Consider the following 25,698-nt stretch of genomic DNA (forward strand, 5'->3'; position numbering starts at 1 on the left):
AATTAGAGAAAGCCCGCACACAGCAACGAAGACCCAACGCAGCTAAAAATAAATAAATAATTTAAAAAAAAAACAAAAACACTGGGCGGTGGCCCAATTCCTGGAAATCCCCGCCCCTTCCTGAAATAGCTGGAATACTCCTCCCACTCATTAGTCTATGAAATTACCCACCCTTATAAAAACTGACAACCCCATACCCTGGTCCTTTTCTCACCTTCTGAGATGGCCCACACTCTGTCTGTGGAGCGTGTTTCTCTCTAAATAAATCCACTTCTTACCTGTCACTTTTTCTCTCACTGAATTCTTTCCACAATGAGACATCAAGAACCTGAGCTTCATTAAGTCCTGAAACCAGGTGTGTGATCTCAGTTGGAAGACTGGGGGTTTTGGCTGGGTTCGAGTCACGGCCACGTGGGTTCAAGTCCCAATCTGGGTTTTGGCCAGGTTGGAGGCCTGGCATGTGGGTTCAAGTCCCAATCCGAGGTGCACAGTTTCAACTAGCGACCACGAAGAAACAGTGATAAGGTAAGAAAATGTTGAGAGTTAGGTCTCAGTCTTAAAGAGGCCCGTGGGATGCCGTGAGCCAGCCATACTGGGGGGGACGCTCTGCCGATGTCTGCTCCGTTTTGACCAGCGGGTCAACCCTGTATACTTATGCACATCCAACAGCAGGTCCAGGACAGAATTGTTAATCTCTGAATTCTTCTCCTTAACTCAGGTTTCTCTCTTACATTCTTGCATTCTTGTTCATTCTTGCTCTATTTCTTTCTTTCTTCTGTTAACCCCAGAAGACCTGTGTGACCACCACGGTGTACTTTTTTTTTTTTTAATTAATTAATTAATTAATTAATTGTTGGCTGTGTTGGGTCTTCGTTTCTGTGCAAGGGCTTCTCTAGTTGCGGCGAGCGGGGGCCACTCTTCATCGCCGTGCGCGGGCCTCTCACTGTCGTGGCCTCTCCCGTTGCGGAGCACAGGCTCCAGACGCGCAGGCTCAGTAGTTGTGGCTCACGGGCCTAGCCGTTCCGCAGCATGTGGGATCTTCCTGGACCGGGGCACGAACCCATGTCCCCTGCATTGGCAGGCGGATTCTTAACCACTGCGCCACCAGGGAAGCCCCAAGGTGTACTTTTTATTGCTCTTACTCCCCTCCCTCTGACCCTTACAAATGCTGACCCTTTATTCCCAACTTATAGCTAGACCAACTCCCGTTCATTGTCAACACTGTTGGGGACGTCTTCTGTGCCGTTTCTTTGTGACTTCTGGGGCTCTAACACCTGGTTGGGAGACTACCTTGGAAGCTATAGTATCTAAAATTGTAAGTGCAAATCTTGACTAAATTGCGCGGTGGATTTTGACTTAAGAGTGGAATTCTGGATAGCTTGGGAGATAGAGACGTCACCTCAAGCTTGTCTGAAATGGGTCAGGCTGCATCAATCTCAACCAATACCCCTCTGGGCCATATATTCCAGGACTGGGAAAGATATGGACAACAGAAATTAAAAGGAAAAAACTTAGTAGGTTATGTAATCAGGTTTGGCCACCATATGAGTTACGAAATTTAAAATGGAGTGAAGTACCCTATGGTCAAATTTTCATGGCCTTGTATCTAGGCAAGGGAACCCAAAAGGAATTTAAGGAGTGTGTAGCTCAGGAGGGATAACTCTAGGAAGGACACAGAGGGCATTTTAACTGGCCCACCCTACAGAGCCGTGGATCCCAAATGAACGTGGATCCCTCCTCCCCCGAGGTACAGGCCCTTTTGGCTATGCATTTCATAGCCTAGTCTGCCCCAGACATCAGGCACAAAATTCAGAAAACAACTGCTGGTCCTCAGACTCCAATGAATGACTTGTTCCAATTGGCTTATTTGGTTTTCAGTAATAGGGATATGGCCCAAAAGGCTGAATGCTCCCAGAGAAATATGCAAAAGGCCCGAATGATTGCAGTGGCTTTGTTCGTTCAGAGACCACCAAAGAGGAAGCCGGCTTTTCTGGACCAATCTGGCCTTGGCAGACCACAAGGCCCACGGGTACCCATACAAGGCCAGTGTACCCTGTGTGGACAAAAGGGGCACCGGAGGGAGGATTGAGATCGATGTGCCCGTTGCAAGCAGCCAGGGCACTGGAAGAAGGAATGCCCCAGATGCCAGAGAGCGACGGGGGCCCCTCGGCCATTGATGGTTTTGCAATCAGAAGACTAAGGGGGACAAGGCCAAAAGTGGCTCTGCCTAGAGATACCATCGATGTAACTAATGTAGAGCCTCCGGCGGTCATCGATGTGGCAGGCCACTTGACAGAATTTCTTATCGACACTGGTACAACCTTCTCAGTCTTAACCCAAAGGATTGGAAACCTTAGCAATCATAAGGGATACGTAATGGGGTTGTCAGGGAAGAGACACAGGCAAACTTTCCTGGAACCCCTTTTGTGCAAGATCAATGGCCAGCTGTTTTTACATTCCTTTCAGTTTGTGCCTGACTGTCCCATCCCTCTAATAGGAAGAGATTTATGAACTAAGTTAGGGGCCACTCTGTTTCTCGAGGGGCAAGGGAACCACCCTCATCACCAAATGGTTCTAACACAAAGCAAAAAGGAACAGATAAAATCTGAAGCTAAAATAGAAGCCTTAGTAGACCCTGGAATGTGGAATATTGAGGTTCCGGGCTTGGCCAAAGATATCCAGCCGGTGATTATTAAGTAAAAAGGGTTATATAGTGTCTAAATATAAGGTACAAATTTCTTAAACCTAGGGGAAGATCCTCAAAAATGTTTGTAAGTAGATTACCAAAATAGGAGGCCACTGCTCTGACTAAACTGACCATAGCTGGTATTCAGACCCTGATAGGAATTTTGGAAGAGCCCTTCTCCCCTAAGCTAAACAAGGAAAAGTAAAACTTTCCAACACAGGTGAATGGGTATGTCAGTCCTTCAATATCAAAAGAGGGTCAAGTAATTTAGAACTTGACTGGTCAAGGATAAATAGAAATCTTAAGTGTTTTTTCTGTCAACACTAGTAAAAAGGGTTTAGGTAAGTGACCTTGATTTGTTCCATCTGCCAGAAGCCAAATTTGAGTCCAACCTCTTGTAACTGACGGGTTTTATGGTGTACCTGTCTCAGGACTGAACTTTTGGAATGGGAACTACGAGGTCTCTGTGTTTGTGTGTTCATATGTATCTATACGTGTGTTGTAGGTGTACGGTACTGCCAAAAATTAATTCATAAAAGAGCTCTACTTAATTGGCTTTTAAAAAATTAAGCGCTTATGTAAATACCCAGAAATAGAAAATAAAATGGCCAGAATAAATTTCAGGTACGTGTCATCTGGAAAATATTCAGTACTAAACTGATATCTAGTATTGAAGGTGGCTTAAACTTGTTGGTTTGATTAATATAGACATGTCTTTAAAATCATCAATGTTGAGTATAATACTTCTGTTGTACCTAGGTTAACTAGGGGTCAAATAAAACCTTATTCTACCTGTTATAAATTTGTCAACAAGAAAAGTAACTCAATGTGAAAAAAAACATTTTTAAGGAAAGTAACATGCATGTTTTCAGTAAAAGAATGTGGGAGGAATGAGAAAAAAAACTGAAAAAAGTTGTGCATGATCAAGATTTTCTGAGATTGGATTAAATTTAGTTGCATAAATGAATTTTGTTGGGAGTGGGCTGGGACAAGTCTGGATTTGCTTTCTCCCTCCAAAGTTTTCTTGAAATGCTGCTTTTAACAAGCGATAGTATGAGTTTCTTTGCCTTTAAGTGATCTGTATTTACTTTTGAGATCTTTTGTAACTTTGGTTAATAAATATTGTCTCACAGGGACCTATGATCTTATTTGACCAAGTGTTTGTAAACTTTTGGACAAACTTCCCAAATATCAAATTTTAATTAAGTTTCTTTTGATTTCCAGGTAACTTTTGGGGTACTTTAGAGGGGCCCTGAGGCATCTTAAAGAGAAATATGTAACTAGGATTATTTGGTACATTAAGTTAAATGTAATCATTCCTAATTCTGGTTATTGTAACCAAGTTTCTTTATCGATTACACTGTAAGTGATGTGTAACCATGCCCTTTAAGTCTTTTACCATGTATAGATATTTTTGTACTCTGATGCTGTTACAAAAAGTGCTTCATCATCAAGGAGATTCATAGAAAGGCTATGGAAGCCGTTACAACAGTTCTATACCAAGATGATGACTATGCGAGGATTCCAGCCTATACTGACTTAAAACAAGGAGCTGTCCTGCCCCTGGGGCCCCTAGATCAGGCATCCAGAGGTTTTTACTCCTTGACAGGCAGGGTCGACGCCCCTACTCAGCCTTGAAGCAGTTAGAGAGGAGGAACCATCACCCTTCTGCTTCCCATAAGAATATGGGACTAAAATCTCTGAGGGGGGAATGAAACAGGAGGGTAGGGGGCAGGGCACAACCTTTGAAAGAATAACATAGCCTGAGGACATGACATAAACTGATTTAAACCAATGGGTCCAAGATGGCGGACAAGTCGACTTCCACTACACCTTGAGCCCCAGTATACACTCACTGTAATACATCAGCAAGCTAAATGACACACCCACAGGCGCCATGACAGTTCCAAGGATCCATAAGGATCAAAAAGTGGATGGTGGCCCCATTCCTGGAAATCCCTGCCCCTCTCTGAAATAGCTGGAATACTCCTCCCACTCATTAGCCTATGAAATTATCCACCCCTATAAAAACTGACAACCCCCATGCCCTGGTGCCTTTCTTGCCTTCTGAGATGGCCCACACTCTGTGGAGTGTTTCTAAGTAAATCCACTTCCTACGTATCACTTTGTCTCTCACTCAATTCTTTCTGCAATGAGACATCAAGAACCTGAACTTCATTAAGTCCTGAAACCCGGTGTGTGATCTCAGTTGGAAGACCGTGGGTTTTGGCTGGGTTCAGTCCCAATCAGGATTTAGGCTGGGTTCAAGTCTCGGCACGTGGGTTCAAGTCCCTATCTGAGTTTTACACAGTTTCAAAGCTACATACAGCCAATTCTCAGTCCCCTGAGTTCTTCCTCTGGCCTGGCACGATTATATTCTGTATATGCTGGTAGAGTTTAAAATGACTGGAACTGTATTAGTCACAGCAAATCCATTGCTTTGCAGTCACAAGTTGTTGAATTTTCATGTTAAAATACCTGTTAAATGCCAGGCATTGGGCTAAAAGTGATACTATTACCGCATCCAGTTCACCTCCAACAAACACCATGTAGTGTTTACAGTGAGCCAGGCACTGTTTTCTGCGCTTTACAGCGTTCACTCCTCTATGAAGCAGACGCCATCACCATCACGTGTCACAGATATCACAGATAACGGAAGCACAGAGACGTTAAGTAACTCACTAGTGGTCACATGGCTATTTATCACACAGTAGATACGGGATGCTGATCCCAGAGTCCACGTTGTAGAGACATAACTCAATACCGTCTCACCAAAGATGACTAACATCATACCCTTAAGGGCCAAACCCTTGAAAAGTCTCCATCTTTTAGGGGCAACGGAACTGTAAACATGTACTTACCATTATGGCAAAATTCAATGAAATAGTTCGGACTTATCTTCCTTTACCTCTTAGAAGCATCTGACACTTAATTCCATTCTCATCTCCTGTGGATACTGTGTTTTCCTGGTCTTCCTCCCAACCCTGTAGGGAAAGCTCTTCTTCCTCTGCCCATTCCCTGAATGTGGACTGTCTTCATGGCACCATCTGAGGCTCTCCAGTTTAACCACTTTACCTACTCCCTACTCTCCCCACCCCACTTACTCCAATGGTTTACGAGGCCAACTAAATGCTAATGACTCCCAAATCTGTATCTTCAGCTCAGATCTCTCCTGTGTTTCAGACCCATGAGATACCTACTCAGAAGTTTCATTACAGCCCTTCAAAGCTCAAACATACTTTTAGACAGTCCTATTTCAAACTTAAAGATCCAAACAGTTCAAAAACCTGCTCCTTATCATGTGTTGGAGGTCTCTGAATGGCAGAAATAATCTCTGGGAGATAGGATTACAGGTGATTATTTCCTTCTTTCTGTCTCAAGCACTAACACAAGTATTTATTGATTTTGAAAGAACTGTCATCTACTTTAGGAAAGTTCTTGCAAGTACCTTCCCTGGATCAATCTCACTAATCCCTTAAGAACAAGAGAATGATGGACCAGTGGGAATGTAGGAAAGTGGCTAAGCTTGTAACTGTAAACTAGCTGATACTCCTTTCAGGGTATTTGGATTTCTTCCCAATAAAAAATTAACTGAAAAATATTCTCTTTGATCTGTAAATGAACTGAGGGATGAAAGCATTGTTTAGACCTGAAACAAGAATCTGAAAGCTCCAAAAAGAGGTTATTATCTGCCACAGAGGCCCACCAGAGCTAGAAAGACTAGGCTGACTTAGAAGAAACAGCTTTAAAAGCATTGCTTTGCAGAGCAGGCGGCATCAGTCTTAAAAAGTGGCCAGTGAAAATAATTAAGGAAAAAAGATAGATGAGAGAAAAACAGGTTAGGGAGACCTAAAAACATACTTTCATAAAGAGCGAAGGAGGTCAATGCAAGACTGAGGAGTCACAGGGAGAGACAAGAGGGCTGGATGGCCTGGGCCCCGAGGTGGGGACAATGCATGGGGGCGGAGGGAGTCGGGGAAAGCACTTCTGCTTTCTGAGAAAACGAACAGGTTGCATGTAGGCACCTGGGAATACGTTTAGGGTACAGCGAAGTAGAAAGAACAAGTGATCCCATTTGGTTCTGTGGAGAAAAGCAGTTTTCAGGAGGAACTCCTGGAGCAAGTGTAAGCATCCTGGTTTCATGTTGACATGAATTCAAAAAACTGTATTCTTAAGAGTTTGCCCCTGCTTTTACACCACACGTTTTCTTATACGTAAATCCCCTTCGGGGTTTTTTGTTTTTTTTTTAACTTCTCTTCCTTCATTTACCTTAGTGCCTTAGTAAAATTAACTTTTTAAAATACTAAGTACTTGTGGATTCATGCAAAGAGCAGCAGAGCATGTTTCTAGAGCAGAAGAAAGAGAGAAGCAGTGCATTTCCGTGACTGAGGCCAGTGGGCAAGCTGGGGTGACGGGGGAACCGGGAGGAAGTGGGCCGAGGGCTGGACCCTCCAGGTCCCCGTGGACATGCCTTAGTGGGGTCTATAGAGCTGTGGTGAAACGCTAAGTTCTTATCACATTCATTCTGGCAATAGATCTCAAACCTGCTCCAATGCGGAGAACAGGAAACTGAAAACTATAATGGGCTCTCAATAAAGCTGTCATATCCATATGACAAGAATGGATATTATGAAAAATGATCAAAGGAAAAGAAAAGATCGGGAGAAAGATCACAGGAATCATAGAAGAAAATGTCCCAGGATTGAAGGACATGAATTTCCAGAATGAAAGGGTCCACTGAGCACTCAGAGCAGTCGATGATGAAATACCTGCACCAGGGTACATCATCATGAAACTCCAGACCACCAGGGTGAGAGAGAATATCCTCAAACTTCCAGTGAGGGAGAAAAGAAAAACCAAACCAACAAAACAAGGTTTCGTAGAAAAGGTGTGAACCACCACACCTCCAGGACACTTACAGACACCGGGAAGTACAACGAGGGCTTCAAAACTCTGAGGGAAAATTATTTCTAACCTGGGACTCGATTACACTTCGAAACTATCAAACAAGTTTGTGGGCAAAATAAAGTCTTTCAGATACTTCTTAGGATGTAAGATGTGAGCCAAGAAATGGGATAGCATGGGGGCCAGCCCAGGAGGACAGTAAAGGTCAGTTCCTGAATGATACTGACAGGAAGCAGTAAAGGCAGGAGGAAGGTGATGCGGGGCTCCAATAAAAAATGGAAGTGATACATTTGAGCCCAGAGATAATGTTACTGATATGAATGGGATTAATACATTAGAGCATTTGGGAAAAAATTAACATAGGTAAGTGAAATAACCAGGCAAAGGTGAACCTACACACAGGGAACAGCAACGCAGGATCACCTGGCTCAACCAACGGTGGACAACATTGGGCAGAGGTATAAATACAGGAGTGTCTGCCGGGCGGGAGGGAGGGAGACTGATTCCTGGGCCCTAACTCAGCATTCACTGAATCAAAATTTCTAGAGGAGTGATCTGTAGCTTTAAAAGTACCTCAGGTGATTCTTATCATCAAGCAAGTTGGGGAAATGCTGACTAGTACTTTGGGGTCAGTAAACAGAGTGGATTTGGTTTTCTGAGTCAGTTAACAGTGCAGCTCTGTTTATAACAGCTAGTGTAAGTCATTTTCATCAAGCCAACAATATCATTAGAGCAAACACAGCATATTCCAATCACTAACAATTAATACACACATACACACACACACACCCAATCCACATCTTTTTATATGGTCAATTAATCTATGACAAAGAAGGTAGGACTACACAATGGGGAAAAGACAGTCTTGTCAATAAATGTGTGAGGAAAACTGGACCGCTACCTGCAAAAGACTGAAAGTGGGCCACTTTCTTACACCATATACAAAAATAAACTCAAAATGGATTAAAGAGTTAAATGTAAGACCTGAAACCAAAAGCTCCCAGAAGAAAACATAGGCAGTACACTCTCTGACCTTGGTCTTAGCAATTTTTTTTGGATCTGTCTCCTCAGGCAAGGGAAACAAAAGCAAAATAAACAAATGGAACTACAGTACATCAAACTAAAAAAAGCCTTTGCACAGTGAAGGAAACTATCAACAAAACAAAAAGGCAGCCTATGAATAGGAGAAGACATTTGCGAACAACATCAGGTAAGGGGTTAATACCCAAAATATACAAAGAATTCATACAACACAACATCAAAAAAAAACAAACAACCTGATTAAAAAATGGGCAAAGGACCTGAATAGACATTCTTCCAAGAAGATATACAAATGGCCAACAGGCACATGAAAAGATGCTCAACATCACTAATCATCAGGGAAATGTAAATCAAAACCACAATGATATACCATCTCATACCTGTCAGAATGGCTATCATCAAAAAGTCAAGAAGTAGCAAGTGTCTTTATGGTGAGAATGAGAGAAAAGGGAACTCTCGTGCACTGTTGGTAGGATTGTAAACTGGTGCAGCTACTACAGAAAATTGTACAGATTCCTCAAAAAATTAAAAACAGAATTGCCATATGATCCAGTGATTTCACTTCTGGGTATTTACTCAAAGAAAAAACACAAATTCGAAAAGACACATGCACACCAGTGTTCACTGCAACATTATTTACAATAGCCAAAATACGGAAGCAAACTAAGTGTCCACCGATAGATGAATGGATAAAGAAGATACATACACATACACACACACACACACACACACACACACACACACACACAGGAATATTACTCAGCCATAACAAAAAAGAAATCATGCCACTTATGATAACATGGATGGATCTAGAGAGTATTACGCTAAGTAAATAAATCAGAGAAAGACAAATACCATATGATCTCACTTACATGTGCAATCTAAAAAAACAAAACAAAATGAAAACAGACTCACAGATACAGAGAACAACAGGTGGTTGCCAGAGGGGAGGGTGGGTGGAGGTGGGGGAGAAATAGGTGAAGGGTATTAAGGGGTACAAACATCCAGTTATAAAATAAATAAGCCACAGGGATGTAACATACAGCATAAGGAATATGGTCAATAATATTCTAATAACTTTGTATGGGGACAGATGGGTAACTAGACTTAATGCAGTGATCATTTCATAAAGTATGCAAATATCAAATCACTATGTTAGCACACCTGAAACTAACATACCACTGTACGCAAACTATATTTTAATTAAAAAAAGCCACATCTTTACTTATTGATGAAATTTTCAAATGCTACAGAAAATAGGTTTATTCAACTTAACCAACTATCTGTTGCAAAGACCTTCTTGAATTTCTCTAGGGATCCTCATATCCTCTGGCTTTTATCAACATGGCTGAATAATCCCTCAGTTTTCCATTGTCCATGTTCTGGAAACGTAGTTTCCAGGTTCACCCTTCCAGTGTATATTCCTTTTCCCATAAGATACTTGGTCATCTTCACTTATATAAATGCTACAAAATACATAGCTCTTTAAGATGTTGAAAATGCTCCAATGTTGAAAATGCTCCAATGTAACATTCTTGTTTTATAATCATAAAATGCTGACTAATAATGTGAGTACCTACTACACAGTAGGAACCAGATATATTTATCTTGCTGCTCATCACAACAATCTTATTGGGTAGGTATTATTGGTTCCATTGCACATATGAAGAAACTGAGGCTGAGAAGATTAAATGCTTGTAAATAACAAAGTGTGATGCAAATCCCAGTCTTTTTTTTTTTAAATTTATCTATTTATTTTTGGCTGTGTTGGGTCTTCGTTGCTGCGCGTGGGCTTTCTCTAGCTGCGGTGCGCGGGCTTCTCATTGCAGTGGCTTCTCTTGTTGTGGAGCACGGGCTCTAGGCACGCGGGCTCAGTAGTTGTGGCTCGCGGGCTTAGTTGCTCCACGGCATGTGGGATCTTCCCGGACCAGGGCTGGAACCCGTGTCCCCTGCATTGGCAGGCGGACTCCCAACCGCTGCGCCACCAGGGAAGTCCCCCCAGTCTGTTTTTGAAGCTCATGCTGTTTCTAAAATACTAAGCCTGCCTCATTTCCTGCAAGCACTGGAATTTCAGCAATCATCAGGTTGTTTACTCCACCCCCTTTTTTGGATGAGAAATTTAGGGTACAAAACTTTGAAGTGATTCCCCTAAATGGCAGAATGAAACCAAATTCCATAGCTCTTGACTCTTACTCTATTTTTATTCCACAAATCTATGCACTGATGCTATATTAGGTGCTGGACAGAGCTAGTATTTATTGAGCATTAACTACGTATGGGGCTCTACAGTGCTTTAACCTGCATTAACTCAATCGATCCTCATGGTGGTCTTAGGGTAGATATTATTCCCATTTTACAGGATAAAAAAACTAAAGTGAGAGAGATTAAGTAACTTGCACAAGGTCACACAGCTAGCAAGTGGCAGAGCTGGATGTGAAACCCAGTCTGCATGACTCCGAAGTGCAAGCTCTTAGCATCTCCAAGGTTTACAGTCCACATTATCTCTTCTGAATGCCCATATGGTTTTAGTCTAATTAAAAGTGTACACATGATGTGTGGACCCTTCTTTCAACCTGATGATTCAAACAAATGAAGTGTTAGAAAGTGAGACCAACAGGAAAATCTGTGCACTGACTGGTTGCTTGGTGATACCAAGGAATATATTTTTTAAGGTGTGATGATGGTATTGAGGTTATGTTGAAAACTAGTTCTTATCTTTGACAGATACATACTGAAGTGTTTACAGATGAAATGATTATTTCTGGGATTTGATTCAAAACCATCTGGGAGTTTGGGGTGTAGAACAAGACTGGCCCTGTGTTGGCTGGATGTATTAGAAGCTGGCTCATGGGTACGTGGGGTTTATTAGAGTTTTCTCTATCATGTAAACCTTTGAAAATTTCCACAATTCAGAAAGAATGCACACACAAAAAAGAGAAAAAGATGAGAAAAACCATGTTATTTTAACAGTATTTGGGAAACAGAAATATGAATGATTTTCCCCCACTCTACTTTTTGTATTTTCACATTTTCTATATTACTTTTATAATGGAAAACATAAAATAAGCTACTTAAAGAAATTCCCCCCCCCAAAAAAGAAATTCCCTATCTTCTAAAAATAGGCAGAGCAAGTCTGCCCATAATCTAATAAGGTCAAAGCATCATGACGAAAGCATTTCCCACTTCTTTATCAGTTAACTACCATTCACACACTTCAAAAAAAGGCCACTTTTTAAGGACAAGTATGGTCTTCAAATATTAAACTAGCCAAGAGCATAAAGGCACATAAGGGCAAAACAGATTAGACACAGACTTAAGAAAAATAATTATGGTAACTAGACTTGTGGCAGTGATCACTTTGTAGTGTATATAAATGTTGAATTATACTGCTGTACAACTGAAACTTACATAATAATAATTAAAAAAAGAAATTGAACCCCAAAACCAGATATGGTCAGGTAAAGATGGGTTACATTTCCAAGGATAATTAATATATAACATGCTTTGGTTTAAAAAAAAAAAAAAAAAGACTAACTAGTGAGACAGTTCCTCTTGATAGTTAGGCAGAGTTTGGGACAAAGACTTTGAATGTGTAATGCTGACCTTCCTAATGGTCACATGGGCCACAGGACAGGGATCTCCTCGCCAGTGTATGGCCAGGTGGGGCTGGGACAGCCACAGCTCCCAGGCCAGCTGTCTTCTGTGTGTCGCCGCCAGTTTTCCTCAGTGACACAACAATAATTTCCATGTGTGTCACAGTATGAAAAAAGTTTGGGAAGCAGGCATTTAAGCTAGACCTGCCCTGATTGTTGCTCAAAGGCTGAAAAAAAGTGAAACAAGGGGCAACAGTACAATGGAATCTCTTTGAAATGCTGGCATGGAAAAAAGAACTAACACACATGGTATAGGTCAATACCATTGTTTTCTAACTTTTTTTCTATCTGCACTCCTTTCCACAACCCACCTAGGAAATCTGAAGGTGTATTCCAGCAGCACTCAATGAAGTAACCTCCGAACATAAATGTTAGCTCAGTGGCATAAGGTTAAATTGTGGGGACAGGATTAAAATCCTGGTTCTCTGTGCCAATGCTAAATGTACTCAAGGTAAGTCTGAAATAAATTCCACTTGTTAAGAAAGAGAAGCACTTAAGTGTCAGTGGAAAATCTTGATAGAAGCTTAGAGCTAGTAAGGATCTTCTTTTAAAAAACAATAACTGAAGCCCAAATTACTCGCTCAAGTTCACAAGCAGCTGAACTGGGACCAGTCCCCAGATCTCCCAGCTGCCGACAACTGCTCTTTCCAGGGCATCTCCAGAGAACTGCTAATTGCTTCTTTGAATCTCTCTAAAACCATAAAACAATATCCAAGTACTTCCTGCTCGTCAGGGAAACTGAATCGCTGGTTAATCTGCAACTAGCAAATCGCTGTTCAAGGAACCAGAATTTAACCTCATGCCACTAATTAACCTTAAATTTGGGATATTTAGACACAAGTTCTTTTATTAGTCCCTGTTTGTACTTATGAAATAAAAAGAAGGCTTTGTTGTTCTTGCACAGGTTAGAAAATATCCTTAAAAACAAATTATCAAGTTCTTCTTTATATGGTTATGGGGGGGGGCACATATTATGATATATCAAGATCTAGGTAGATAAGCCACGTCTGTACTCTATAAGAATGAAGACACCACTACTAGAATTTCTCTCCTTACACTGAGAAAACAGTCCAGATAAGAAGAGTTCCCAATCAGAAAGAGAAGATGAGATTAGTGCAGAAGTGGAAAAATGAGCTACCTAAAACAGGATCAACTGAATGAGAAAGAGAAAGGAGACAATATATATCTTTACATAAATTCTTGTATACTGAGAGCAACTCTAGTTCAAATCAGCAAGTGCCTAGACTCAAAGGATAAACACTAAGGAACCAAACTTCTGTACCCACATTGGCTAAAGCTGTACTGTGATACCAAGCAAACAAAAACTCTGAATTCTTCAAATTTCTCTTACAAAGTTTCAACAAGAAAAACCTAAAAGTTCCTTCTTCAGAAAAAAAGGGACCAGTGTTTTTATGCCTAGGCACTATAGTGTGTGCCTTGGGTTAACCTGAAACCCAAGAACACAAGCTCTGTGTCACTGACAATGACATCTGAGTTGGTTCTTCATTTTGTTTCCTGCCACAGAAGGCCAATTCTGCAGGAACAGGGGTCACTTCTAGAATGCCATTAAGGACAGGTTAAGGCAGAAAAAGGTTCCCCAACCACCCCCCCCCCAAAACCATAAAAGTCCTACACCTAAAACAGGCTTGTAATTAATGTAACGATACGAATTTAAGTCCTGATGTCCAAATTTCAGAGTCCCTGGAAAGGAGCCTTCACATACTTACGTAACACGTGATGCGCGACTGCTTAGTGAAATTAGAACCTGGGTCTGGGACATTATCAGTAAAAGGTAGTAATTCTCAACTTCTCTAGATCTGTGTCTTTCCTGGGAATTTGCAGGGGAAAAAAACAGTAGGAGAGAAGCTGTTTCTCAATCTCCCTTCGAATTCTTCACATTTATACCCCGATCACCTCTCTTATTACAGAAACATACACAGGTCTTCTTTCCCCCTCTTTACGAATACATGTACTCCTACCTCCATTCTTTAGGTCAAAAATGGACAGAAATTAGATAATTCAAAATGTTCATACACACGTAACCCATGCCTGTGACGCACTTCAGCCAGCCAAGGGATATTTGTGAGTTCACTCTGTACCAGATGCGGGGGATAAAAAAAATGAACACGTTCTTAAGGCACTCACAGTTCAACAGCAGCTGTCAATAGTACATCTTGCCCTGTACAACTCAAAACCAATTCACACTCCAAGGACAGTACAGTGTAGGGAAAAAGACCACTGAACCAAGCACAGCCTTTCTTCTGAGCACTCAGATTGCAGCGTCCTAGCTGATTTCCCAGCTACCAAAGCCTTCTCCTTTTCAATCTGTCCTGCATTCAACTGCCAGATTCATTTCCAGAATTCCATTTTTCAAGGAGTCTCTCTCCTGCTCTAGCATCTTCAAAGACTCCTCCCTACTTACCACATCTAGTTCAAACCCTTCTTCCAGTTAAAGTCTTCTATAGGTTAGCTCCACTTACCTGTTCAACTTTATTTCATGCTCTACAGGGCTCCCTTCTGCCAATCCCTTTTAGAGGGGTAGGACGCAAACTTAATTCCACTACCTCCTCTAACTCCTCAGGCAGCCTTCATTCTAAGCAGTCTTAAAAACTGTTTCCTCTATCATCAGCACAGATCCGTTAATTTCCTGAGATCTCTTCAGGGCTCGGCATCAGCTTTCTTCTTAGTAAATGGCAGGTCTGTTTCCAGGTACTTTTAACATTACCATCCCAACCAGATGTTCCTCTTCCCTGCCACCCCTTAGTGAAGTCGCAGGGTCTTGACTTAGTGAAGTCCCTGGCAGTTTGGGCATGGGAGTCCCAACATTGCACCTTGTAAGAGAAGGAGAGGGTCTGGAGCAAGTTACAAACCAGGGATGGAGAAAACGAAGGAAGTGGAAAAGGGAAGGGAAGATTCCTGCTCTGTACTTTGTCTTTTCTTTGGAAGCAGCGGGGGGAGGGACGGAGGAGACGCCACGAAATGAATTGTTGAAGAAGGCAGAAGAGACTCAAGCTGCTCCCTAGGAAGAAAATATGGACCCGTGGATAACGGAAGGGCTCCCCATCACCCCTGAGAGAGAAGGACTAGTTACAACGCGAAACAAAGAGGTTGGGAGTCAGGAGATGAGGGGTGGAGAGGCTTCAGAGATTCCGCATCTCCGAAGGTCGAGCGGTAAGGAAAAAAAAAAGGACGCGAGGCGTCCCTCGAGGGATTGGCCGAGCACCCGAGACGTGGTTGCCAAAAGGGACGAGGTGGGCGCCTCAGACGGCTCTGGGGAGAGTGTTCACGGAGCACGCTTCTCCCGGGCGCGGGGGCGGGGAGGTGGTTTTGAGTGGGGTCGTCTCTTGAAGGGAGAAACGGTTTCCCAAGACAGGGGTCTCCGAGAACGGAAGCCCTGCGGACGCGGAAACGTTAAAGCGTTGAGGCACCGGCATTTCCCAGCCCCAACCCGGCTTCCCCACACACTCACCACGTCTCCTCCAAACACCACCACTCCAGTTGCAGCTACCGGCCGGCGCAGCCGCACTTACCGCGCATCGCCCCCACGTGACTCGCCCGGGACCCCGCCCCGCCCGCCCCACGTGACCCGCAGGGCCCACCCACTCCTTCCTCCCTCTAGTCCGTCGTCTGCGCGTGGGCTTGGCTCGCGCCTCTTTTCTCGGCAAGATGGCGGCTCCTAGCTGTGGTGCGCCTGGCCTCTGGGTCCGGGGTTCCTGGCAGCGTCTGGGGAATCTCTTCACTTTCGTCTCAAAGCCACTTTGTTCCGCTGCTGCTGCCTCTAGGCCCCTGGATGCCCAGCGATTAGCGGAGAGGCTTCGAGCCCAGAAACAGGAACAAAAGACGAAGAAGCCGGTGAGCCCAGAAGGACCACAACTCCCAAGAGGCAGTGCGCTCACTGGTTTCCCAGGCCGGGAGGGAGGTGGGAGGGTCCTCTGACACGTGTCAAGTAGTCAATGTCGAGGACTTCTGGTGGGAGAATGAGGAGAAAGCGGAGGGGAGAGGTCGGAAGGGTGCGGTATCTTCCTGTGGGCTGGGGCTCTGGCTCCTGCCCACCCCGGCCCTAAGCACTACGTGGGTACAGGCGAGACAGACACCCACCCCTGCGCTCAAATTACTCGGGGACGGGGCGAGTCTAATGCTAAAATACAGGCATTCCCTTCCCAAATTCTCACCCAGACTTACTGAAAGTCCTCCCCACCAGGCATTTACCGTCACTCCCTCTCTCCCCGCAGGTGCCCACAAACCCTGTTCAGCGGAGAGTGCAAGAGCTACTGCGGTTCACAGAGCAGCTGCAGCGCGTCCACCCCAACGTGCTTGCTAAGGCGCTGAGCCGAGGACTTGTCCACCAGGACAAGGACTTTGTGGTCATCAATAAGCCCTACGGTCTCCCTGTGCATGGTAAGCGGCCCGTGGGGAAGGGAGGCGGGCCGCTGCTGCTTTCTGCTACACGTAGGGGCAACTCTAACATTACTCGGGGGGCTCTCTGAAGCCTTGCTTTCAAAGTAATTAAACTTTTGTGGTGCACTGTCCTCTGTGAGGAACCAGTAAGGACGCAGAGATAAATAGGACAGTCCCCACCTTCCAAACATCTGGCAGCCAGCAGTGATTTATGGAATTTGCTGTGTGTAGGCCTCCACCGAGGATTGCTATAGAGAAGGACAAAGGCTGTGTGGTTCCTGTCCTCAGATTATTTTCCATCAGAACTGGGAAAGAGGACATAACGTGTGTTGGTGTATACCTAACAAAACCCCAGGGTGCCTAGAACGTAATGGAAACCCTAATGTTTTTGAATAAATGTTAAATGTAGTTGTCAGAGACAGCTAGGGTGAGTCAGGAAAGACTGATAGAAAAAAATGCGTTTGTGGAAAGGGTTTTGCTGGGGGAATAGGCATATTTTAGCTAGAAGAACGAATGTTTTGGGGGGAGGTATGGAGAAGGTTGTACATGAAAACAACGAATTAAATCAGACATTGCCAAGTGCTTTGTATGGTTTTTTTTCTCTCTTGATCCTTCCATTAGCTTGCCTTTCCGTTCCCCGAGAGATAACTATTATCAAGATACTTACATTTTATAGATGAGAAAACAAAGTTGGAAAGAGTAAGTAATCTGTCCAAGGTCAATGGCTAGTTGTGAGGGTCCATAGAATGGAACCCAGGAATGTCTCACCCCAAAGCCCAGCGCCTCAGCTCTTCTGTGATGCCTCAGGAGGGCCTCATGGTCTTGCATTTCTCACTAGGGTTTACTTGGCAAATTCTCAAGCCTTTGTTTATATAGTGATATATCAGATCTCATCATTTTGGTTGCTAATTTTAGTATGAGTACATAAGTAGATTAAATATATATATATATATATATATATATATATATATATATATACACATATAGGTCTGAGGAGAAAGCCACATGCTCTAGGATGGTGCTTTTTAAACTTTAATATGCATATGAGTCACTTGGGCCTTTTGTTAAAATGCAGATTTTGATTAATTAGTCTGGGTTGGAGGCCTGAGATTCCTTTCTAGCAAGCTCCCTGGGCAGACTGATATGTTGCTAGTCCCTGGACCACAATTCAGTAATAAGACTCTAGAAAGCATTTACTGTTAATCCAGTAAGGGCTGTTGTCCCAGGTAGAGGTCTTTGGTGGGATCTTTTCCCGGCCGCTCAAACCTCTGGCTTTTTCCTTCTTAGGTGGCCCTGGGGTCCGGCTCTGCATCAGTGATGTACTGCCTGTCCTGGCGAAGATGCTTCACGGCCACAAGGCAGAGCCCTTGCATCTGTGCCATCGGCTGGACAAGGAAACTACAGGTGTAATGGTGTTGGCTTGGGAAAAAGAAGTGGCACATCAAGTCCAAGAGTTGTTTAGAACCCGTCAGGTGACAAAGAAGTACTGGTATGAAGCCCATCGATAGTGGTCGAGGTGGTGTAGGCACCCTTCCATCTATTCATCCGTTCATACAGCAGGAACTCCTAGTAATAGAAGGCACTGTACTCAGACGCGTGGGCATATAAAAATTATAGGAAACAGGTTTAGTGCTTAGAATATTAGAGTCTGGTGGCATAGTGGTTCCTACTTATGGCTGTACATAAAAATTATTAAAAATTAATTATATGAGTATACATGATTTCATTCCTGTGGTAAAATGTCAGACAACAAAGATAAAGCAAAAAACTCCTGGAGAATCCACTCATTCTATTATTCTAGTTTCTTCCCTTGGGGTACTTTGGTTTTTATTCCTCTGGTGCTTACTCAACGTACTTACATATGTGGTATATACACTATGTGTGTATGCCTGTGTATGTCTACATACAGATGTGTGTATATATATCACACTTTACAATGTATATTGTACTTTATTTTTCCACTTAACTCTTTGTTTTGGGGATCTTTCCATGTTAGTGCATATAGATTTACCTCAGTTTTTTTAATAGAAGAAAGATGCATGAGCAAGAATGAAACCTACTCCTGTCCCCCACCTACTCAATTTCCTTCTCCAGAAGCAGTCCCTATTATTAGTGTCTTGTGTAAACTTCCAGAGTTATATGGGGCATGTATAAGCATATTACTGTATAGCAGCATATTTTACACTGCTTTGCATCCTGCTTTTTTCACTTGGACAGTATATCTTGGAGAGCATTTTGTGTTGTACATTTAGAGCTATCTCCTTGTTAATGGCTCTGTTGTATGTATTTGTTGTATGGATATCATAATTTCCTTATTGACGGGTGTTTAGGTACTTTCCCAATTTTCAGAGCCTATTGCAAAGAATATGTGAGTAATCCTTAGGAGAGAGTCCCAGAAATGGAATTGCTGGGTTGAAGGGTACACACATTTTAAAATTTGAATGGTTACTACCCAAATTGCTCTCCAAAACGGTTATGTCAGTTTTTACTCCCGCTAGGAGTAGTGAATATCTACCCCCCCCTTATCCCTGACCAATGCATTTTTAAAAGGTTTGCCATTCTGATGGGTAAAAAAATATATATTTTATTTTCTGTTTCCCTGTGTACTAGTGATGTTGACTGTTTTTTGTGTGTGTGTTTATTGGCTGTTTGAGTTTCCCTTTCTGTGAACAGACTATTTATTTTCTTTTGCCTATTTTCTGTTAGGTTGTTTATTATTTCCTGTTTGATTTGTGAGTATTCTTTTTAGATTTTGCTTGTTAGTCCTTGATTTTGCAGCTGCTTTGTAATCTTGGGAGCCTTTAAAAAATCTATATGCTTGAGACCCACCCACAGAGGTTCTGATTCATAAGTCTGGTGGGTGTGGGGATTGGGCATCTATATTTTTCAAAAGCTCCACAAATGACTCTGATGTAGAATCAAGTTTAAGAATCACCGTAAGAAGAGATTACAGGTAAGGGAGGAAGTTTGGCATGGTAGCTAAGAGCTCAACAAGATCTGTGTTCAACTCTCACCTGTGTCATTTACCAGAGTGGAACCTTAGGCAAATTATTGAACTTCTTTAAGCTTTGTCGTCATAATGGAAAATGGGAATAATGGAGTCAATGAGAGAGTTAAGTGAGACAGTGCATGTGAAGTGTTTAACACAGTACCCACATCACAGTAAAGGCTGAAAGATGGAAAATCAAGACTATTATTATGTATACAAGTAATCAAAATGTAAGTCTATAAAAAGTGTTATTTGTGAGAATTGTCTGTAAAAGTTCAGCATCGCTCACCATTTTCTGTATCAGGCTTCGTGGAAGACTTGAAGTCAGTTAATTGGGTCTCGATGAATGAACGGTTTGATAGATGAGGTGGAGAAACGTGTTCCAGATTGTAGGAACAGCGGGCATTGTAGGAGTAAGGCCTACAGTCTGGTGTGGGACGGGGGGCGGTGGCAGATAGTGCTGGAAGGTTCGGCGGGAACCTGGTTACTGACAGCCTTAAATACCAGGTGCAGGAAATAGAAGTTAGAAGTAGAACATAGCAGGCAACTGATTAGCACTTGCTGACTTAGTATGATAACAATTTGTTATATTCTGGTTATTTGTTTGAGTCTTCTTACTAGATTTGGAATTCCTTAAGAACAGGGATTGTTGTCTTGTTCATCCATCTAGAACTAGTACCTACCGAAATCAGTGTCTATTTATATTCAGTGAATATTTACTGACTGAACGTTTTTGAGCAGTAGTGTTAGGTCATTAGAAAGGGTCAACTCGTAGTTACAACTCAGTGTAAGTATGATAAAATGTATCAGATAGCAGCCTAAACTGCTACCAATCTGCAGTGGGGTGTCCAGGGTGTGCAATGTTATATCTGGGCTTGTGACTCCTGGGCCAGTGATTCTGTGTTAGGCCACCAAGTACCCAGGAGAGCTGATTGACTGGAAGAGGCATGGACATAAGGACAGATTAAAGAGTCTTCTGCCTGTCTGTGGTGTGATGGAGGGAAACCTCCAACAAGAGGGACTTACTGAGCTGTGGTTGGGGTTCCTGGGACTTTTCTGAGCACAGTTCCTCCCTGTTTCATTGACCTGGCGAATAGGGCAGGAGCGGTCCTGTGAATTTTTCAGTCAGTTCATTCATTTATTCCGTATGCAGCTCGAACTTACTGTCTTTTATTATTTAAAAAAGAAAAACAGGATACAAAACTGTATTACCCTAGTTTTAGTTTAAGCTGTACATACTCATTTTTAAAGGCTGGATGAGTGACTGTGTTATTAATATAATTTTTTTCTTGTTTTTCTGTTTTTTCCCCAAATATTCTACAATCAGCACATATTAGTTTAGTTGTAAAAAAGACAGGCTTATAAGGATAGTGTCAAGCTCTCAGGCTAAGCACTATACCAAGAGATCATTTGGGACCCTCTGATCTTAAGAACTGACTGCAGTAGTGCAGGAGGTCCAGAGTTAAAACCTCTAAGTAGCTGATGCAAGGAGAGCCTCACTCACCTTTGTGGCTTAAGCAAGGGTCTGTGTGTGTCCCCCCAGGGCCATCACGATGCGCGTCCCGGTGCCCTCAGCGGGAGTCGTGGACATTCCCATCATTGAGAAGGAGGTGCAGGGCCAGAAACGACACCACAAGGTGGGTGAGCGCCTCCAGAGGGGTGGGTTTGCTGCCCTTTCTTCGAAATCGTGTCTTGATTTCTTTGGCTCCAGATGACGCTGTCCCCGAGCTACTGCATGGACAATGGGAAGATAGTGCGGGTGCGGAGCAGCAGGAACGCACACCTGGCCGTGACTCAGTACCAGGTGCTGAGCAGCACCCTCTCGTCCGCCCTCGTGGAGCTCCAGCCTGTTACCGGTGAGGGTCCCCCTGGTCTGCCGTGGGCGGAGAAGCCCCGCTGCTCCTCAGCCTCACCCAGGGCCTTGTGCTGGGCTCTGCCCCTCCCCTGAGCAGCTGGTATTCTGGGGGCTCTGGGACTGCACCAGAGCGCGCTTCCGGTGCTGATCTGAGGCTGGGAGCTTCCATAGGGATGATTGTTAAAAACAGTAGGTAGCAGAAGGATACAAATAGTTTGCTTTAGGCAGACTCCTACTCTTAATCAGTGTCCTGGGTGGGTGAGCAATATTCAGTTAAAATGATAGAATAAATCAATTCTTCCCTTCCAAAAAATAAATAAATAAATAAATGGTTTGCCTACATTTATTTAAAAATTTGCAAATTGATTCCTCAAAAAATGAAGCATAGAGTTACCATATGATCCAGCAGTTCTGCTCCCTGTATATATGCAGAAGAATTGAAAACAGGGATTCAAAAAAGATATTTGTGCACCGGTGTTCATAGCAGCACTATTCACAATAGCCAAAAGGTGAAAACAACCTACATGTCCATTAACAGATGAATGGAAAAACAGAATGTGGTACATCATGCAGTGGAATGTAATTTAGCCTTAGAAAGGAAGGAAATTCTGACACATACTGCAGCATGGATAAACGTTAAGACATTATGCTAAATGGAACACAAAAGGACACATACTGTTATGATTCCATTTATATGAGTTACCTAGAGTAGTCAAATTCATAGAGACAGATAGTAGAGTAATGGTTACCAGGGGCTGGAGAGAGCAGGGGGCGGGGAGTTATTGTTAACTGGGTACAGAGTTTCAGTTGGGGGCAATGGAAAAGTTCTGGAGAGGGACTGTAGTAGTCATTGCACAACAATGTGAATGTACTCAGTGCCACCGAACTGTACTCTTAAAAACGATTAAAATGGGACTTCCCTGGTGGTGCAGTGGTTAAGAATCTGCCTGCCAGTGCAGGGCACACAGGTTCAATCCCTGCTCCGGGAAGATCCCACATGCCGCAGAGCAACTAAGCCGGTGCGACGCAACTACTGAGCCTGCGCTCTAGAGCCCGCGAGCCACAACTACTGAGCCTGCGAGCCACAGCTGCTGAAGCCCACGCGCCTAGAACCCGTGCTCCGTAACAAGAGAAGCCACCACAATGAGAAGCCCATGCACCGCAACGAAGAGTAGCCCCTGCTCGCCGCAACTAGAGAAAGAAGACCCAACGAAGCAACGAAGACCCAATGCAGCCAAAAATAAATAAATAAATAAATTTATATTAAAAGAAAGGATTAAAATGGTAAATTTTATGTATATTTTGCCACAATAAAAAAAATAAATGTACAAAGCAATACTATTTAGTGTTATACAACACAATTATTTTTAAAAAAAAAGCATGGCAATGATAGACACCGAGTTGATAGCAGTGGTTATCTGTGGTGGAAAGGGAACTGTGATGGCAAGGGGTACTTAGAGGCTTAACAGTATTTATAATGTTTATTTCCTAATAGCTTATTGTTTGTTAGATGATTATTTATACCTTATTGTAGTTGAGGCTTTGCCGGTTTTACTGTCCTTTGATTTAATGTGATTAGAAGCAGATGCCACCAGTGGTATTGTTTCAATAGCTACTCATAAGTTTCCTCCCTCTCTTTTTTTAAAGGAATAAAACATCAGCTTCGAGTTCACCTGTCTTTTGGATTGGATTGCCCAGTCCTTGGTGATCACAAGTACTCAGACTGGAACAGGCTGGCCCCCCAGGTAATATACGTTTGACCCAATATGCGACAGAATAAGGGGGAGAACTTATGCTTTCCCCTCGTTCAATCCCTGAAGTGAGTCACAGCAGAGATGTGTTGATTGTCTTCCGACACAGTACCATGCTAGTTATCTAGCTTATGGAGAAATTGAGAAGCAGTTAGGAGACTTTCTGAAGGCTCAAAGCAGGCTTTCATGCTACAGCTAAAGAGCCTTGGTGGAAACTTTGCTTGTTGCTGTTACAGCCCATTCTCTTGGAAAGCCAGAGAATTGGCCAAGGAGAGCTTCCCTGGTGTGGTGGTTTTTCTCATACATGGGCTCCGAAGCCTTCCTAGAAATGGCCCCGAAGCAGGCTGTCCATCACTGTGTCTTCCGGGAGTTAGTGAGGGGGCCCCGTAAGTGGAGGTCTTCTGCCCCCGCACACTGGTCAAGAAGGGGCTGTAGGCCTTGTGCTCACGAGCTGTCTCCTCTGCACAGAAGCTGTCTGCCTGCATCCTGAAGAAGCTGGGGCTGCCGCAGTCCAAGGCCCGCCACATCCCCCTTCACCTGCATGCCTGCCAACTGACTCTGCCTGCCCTGCAGGCCGGGAAGGAGGAACTCAACTTGGTCTGCAAGCTTCCTCGATACTTTGTCCATTCCCTGCACCGTCTGGGCTTAAAGATGCCGAGTCGGGATCAAAATGGGGATGAGGAAGCCACACACTCAGGAGCACAGTGAAGACAGTTGGGCGGTTTGCCCTGAATTCTTCTCTCTGTTTAGGTGACTCTGCTAACTTCTCACTTGGGACAGACTCCAGAAGAGCCAGGCCTGATGAGTTGAAGAAACAGCTGCTTTAGGGCTCTTACTGGGGACTAGCGTCTGTTTTTCGACACTTTGGCCACATGCTGGAAAAGCCAGCAGGCAGTCTCCCTGCTTCAGAGTGGAAGAGAGCCCAGGACCAGGAGAACTAAAGCACAGAATCTGTAATCAGGAACTGTTTTTACCCAACAATAAAGCTCTTGATCCGTCAGGAAAGGTCCTGTGGTTGGAGAGAACATAATGGTTGTCTAGCTCATAGAGATTCAGAAGCCGCTTCTGCTGTCCTCATGGAGCCGCAGGATCCATCAGCAAAGCCTTCCTGCTTTATTTGTTCAGGCTCAGATTTTGTAGCCAGCGATCATAGACTACAAGGATTCTCTTCAGCCTCAGCTCGGGCCCCTTACTGTGCTAGTGACCGTGGAGCCTGCGAAGGGGTGTTGAGTGAGCAAGCAAAGCAGGTGTAAATGGCAGGCAGGTAACAAAAACGAGTGGAGCAAGCAGGGTGTAAGGCCGTGGTGCGGGGCACCCACATGTCTAAAGAGGGCAGTTGTTAGCTCCAGCTGAGGGTTGCCCTGTGGGAACAGATTTTCTAACTTTTTAAAATTAATTAATTAATTAATTAATTATTTGGCTATACCAGCTCTTAGTTGCGGCACACGGGATCTTTGTTACGGCATGCAGGATCTTTAGCTGTGGCATGCGAACTCTTAGTTGCGGCATGTGGGATCTAGTTCCCTGACCAGGGATCAAATCTGGGCCCACCGCATTGGGAGTGCAGAGTCTTAACCACTGGACCACCAGGGAAGTCCTAACTTTTTTTCAGAGAGTCAGGAAACCCAGATATTTATGTGAAATCTCCCAGTATATTGCTAACTAAATCAGAATTTTTAAAAAAACACTTGGATAGCCAAGCAGAACATATTTGTAGGTTGGATTTGGTCTGCAGGCTGCCTGTTTGCAATCTAAAGAATGGTGTAGAAGTTTGGGGAAAAGGATCATCTTGAAAGTTCTGGATCAGTAGTTGGCATTTTAGTTCCATGTAGCATCTGTCCTTTCTAGACTAAGGGATGGCTTTGATTAATCTGAAATATGTGGTTGTGAGGGGGCTGCCGGTTTTTTGAATCTCCTTTGTTTTGGAAGCAAGCCTGTCCTTGGGTCTCAGGAGGGAGGTGCCAAGCCGAGCACCCCGCGGGAGGGAGTTATCTCGGCCATCCCACTCAGTTGTCCAGCTGGCTCCCATCTTATTTCTTGCAACAGTACCATCTTGCAAACAAATACACCTCACGTTACTTTGGCTGAGCTGAGAAAACTCGGAGTGACGGCACAGCTGGGGAGAAGCCCCAAGAACAGTCGTTAGGTGTTCTCTCTGTGTTGATAATACAACTTTCTAAAAACCCACTTTCCTGTTTCCATGATGCCTGTTACCATGCACGATGGATTGAACTTTAAAAGCACAGATGAAATAACTGTCCAGTAAGTCCCCTACATACAAACGAGTTCCGTTCTGAGAGTATGTTTGTAAGTCCAATTTGTTCGTAAGTCCAACAAAGTTAGCCTAGATACCCAACTGACACAATCGGCTATGTAGTACTGTACTGTAATAGGTTTATAACACTTTTCACACAAATAAT

The 25,698-nt window shown here is 43.5% G+C and overlaps 2 protein-coding genes across 8 annotated transcripts in view; one reads left to right on the forward strand and one right to left on the reverse strand.

Moving 5' to 3' along the window:
- Positions 1–15,829, reverse strand: part of FAM118B (family with sequence similarity 118 member B) — a 54,629-nt gene extending 38,800 nt beyond the window's left edge. For 3 of the 4 annotated variants that reach the window (XM_061203187.1, XM_061203186.1, XM_061203184.1), the window contains exons 1-2: positions 15,755–15,801; positions 14,766–15,304 (exon numbers count right to left, since the gene is read on the reverse strand). The gene's annotated coding sequence lies outside the window, so the exon portion shown is untranslated. Of the gene's footprint in view, positions 1–14,765; positions 15,305–15,754 lie in introns of all 4 variants that reach the window. The other variant, XM_061203185.1, reaches the window with a different exon arrangement.
- On the forward strand, positions 366–24,283 carry RPUSD4 (RNA pseudouridine synthase D4). 4 transcript variants are annotated; one of them, XM_061203182.1, is made up of 8 exons: positions 366–525; positions 16,068–16,137; positions 16,518–16,683; positions 17,971–18,172; positions 21,216–21,309; positions 21,384–21,528; positions 23,175–23,272; positions 23,747–24,283. In XM_061203182.1, the coding sequence occupies exons 4-8, from the start codon at positions 18,024–18,026 to the stop codon at positions 23,984–23,986; spliced, it is 726 nt and encodes a 241-aa protein (XP_061059165.1). In that variant the 5' UTR covers positions 366–525; positions 16,068–16,137; positions 16,518–16,683; positions 17,971–18,023; the 3' UTR covers positions 23,987–24,283. The 4 variants fall into 4 exon arrangements, with proteins under 4 accessions (XP_061059165.1, XP_061059166.1, XP_061059163.1 ...); XM_061203183.1 differs by lacking the exon at positions 366–525 and adding an exon at positions 15,443–15,456; XM_061203180.1 differs by lacking the exon at positions 366–525 and having other exon boundaries at positions 15,910–16,137.
- The last annotated feature ends 1,415 nt before the right edge of the window (positions 24,284–25,698 follow it).

Source organism: Eubalaena glacialis, chromosome 10 (genome assembly GCF_028564815.1).
Source record: "Eubalaena glacialis isolate mEubGla1 chromosome 10, mEubGla1.1.hap2.+ XY, whole genome shotgun sequence".
Classification (NCBI taxonomy): Eukaryota; Metazoa; Chordata; class Mammalia; order Artiodactyla; family Balaenidae; genus Eubalaena; species Eubalaena glacialis.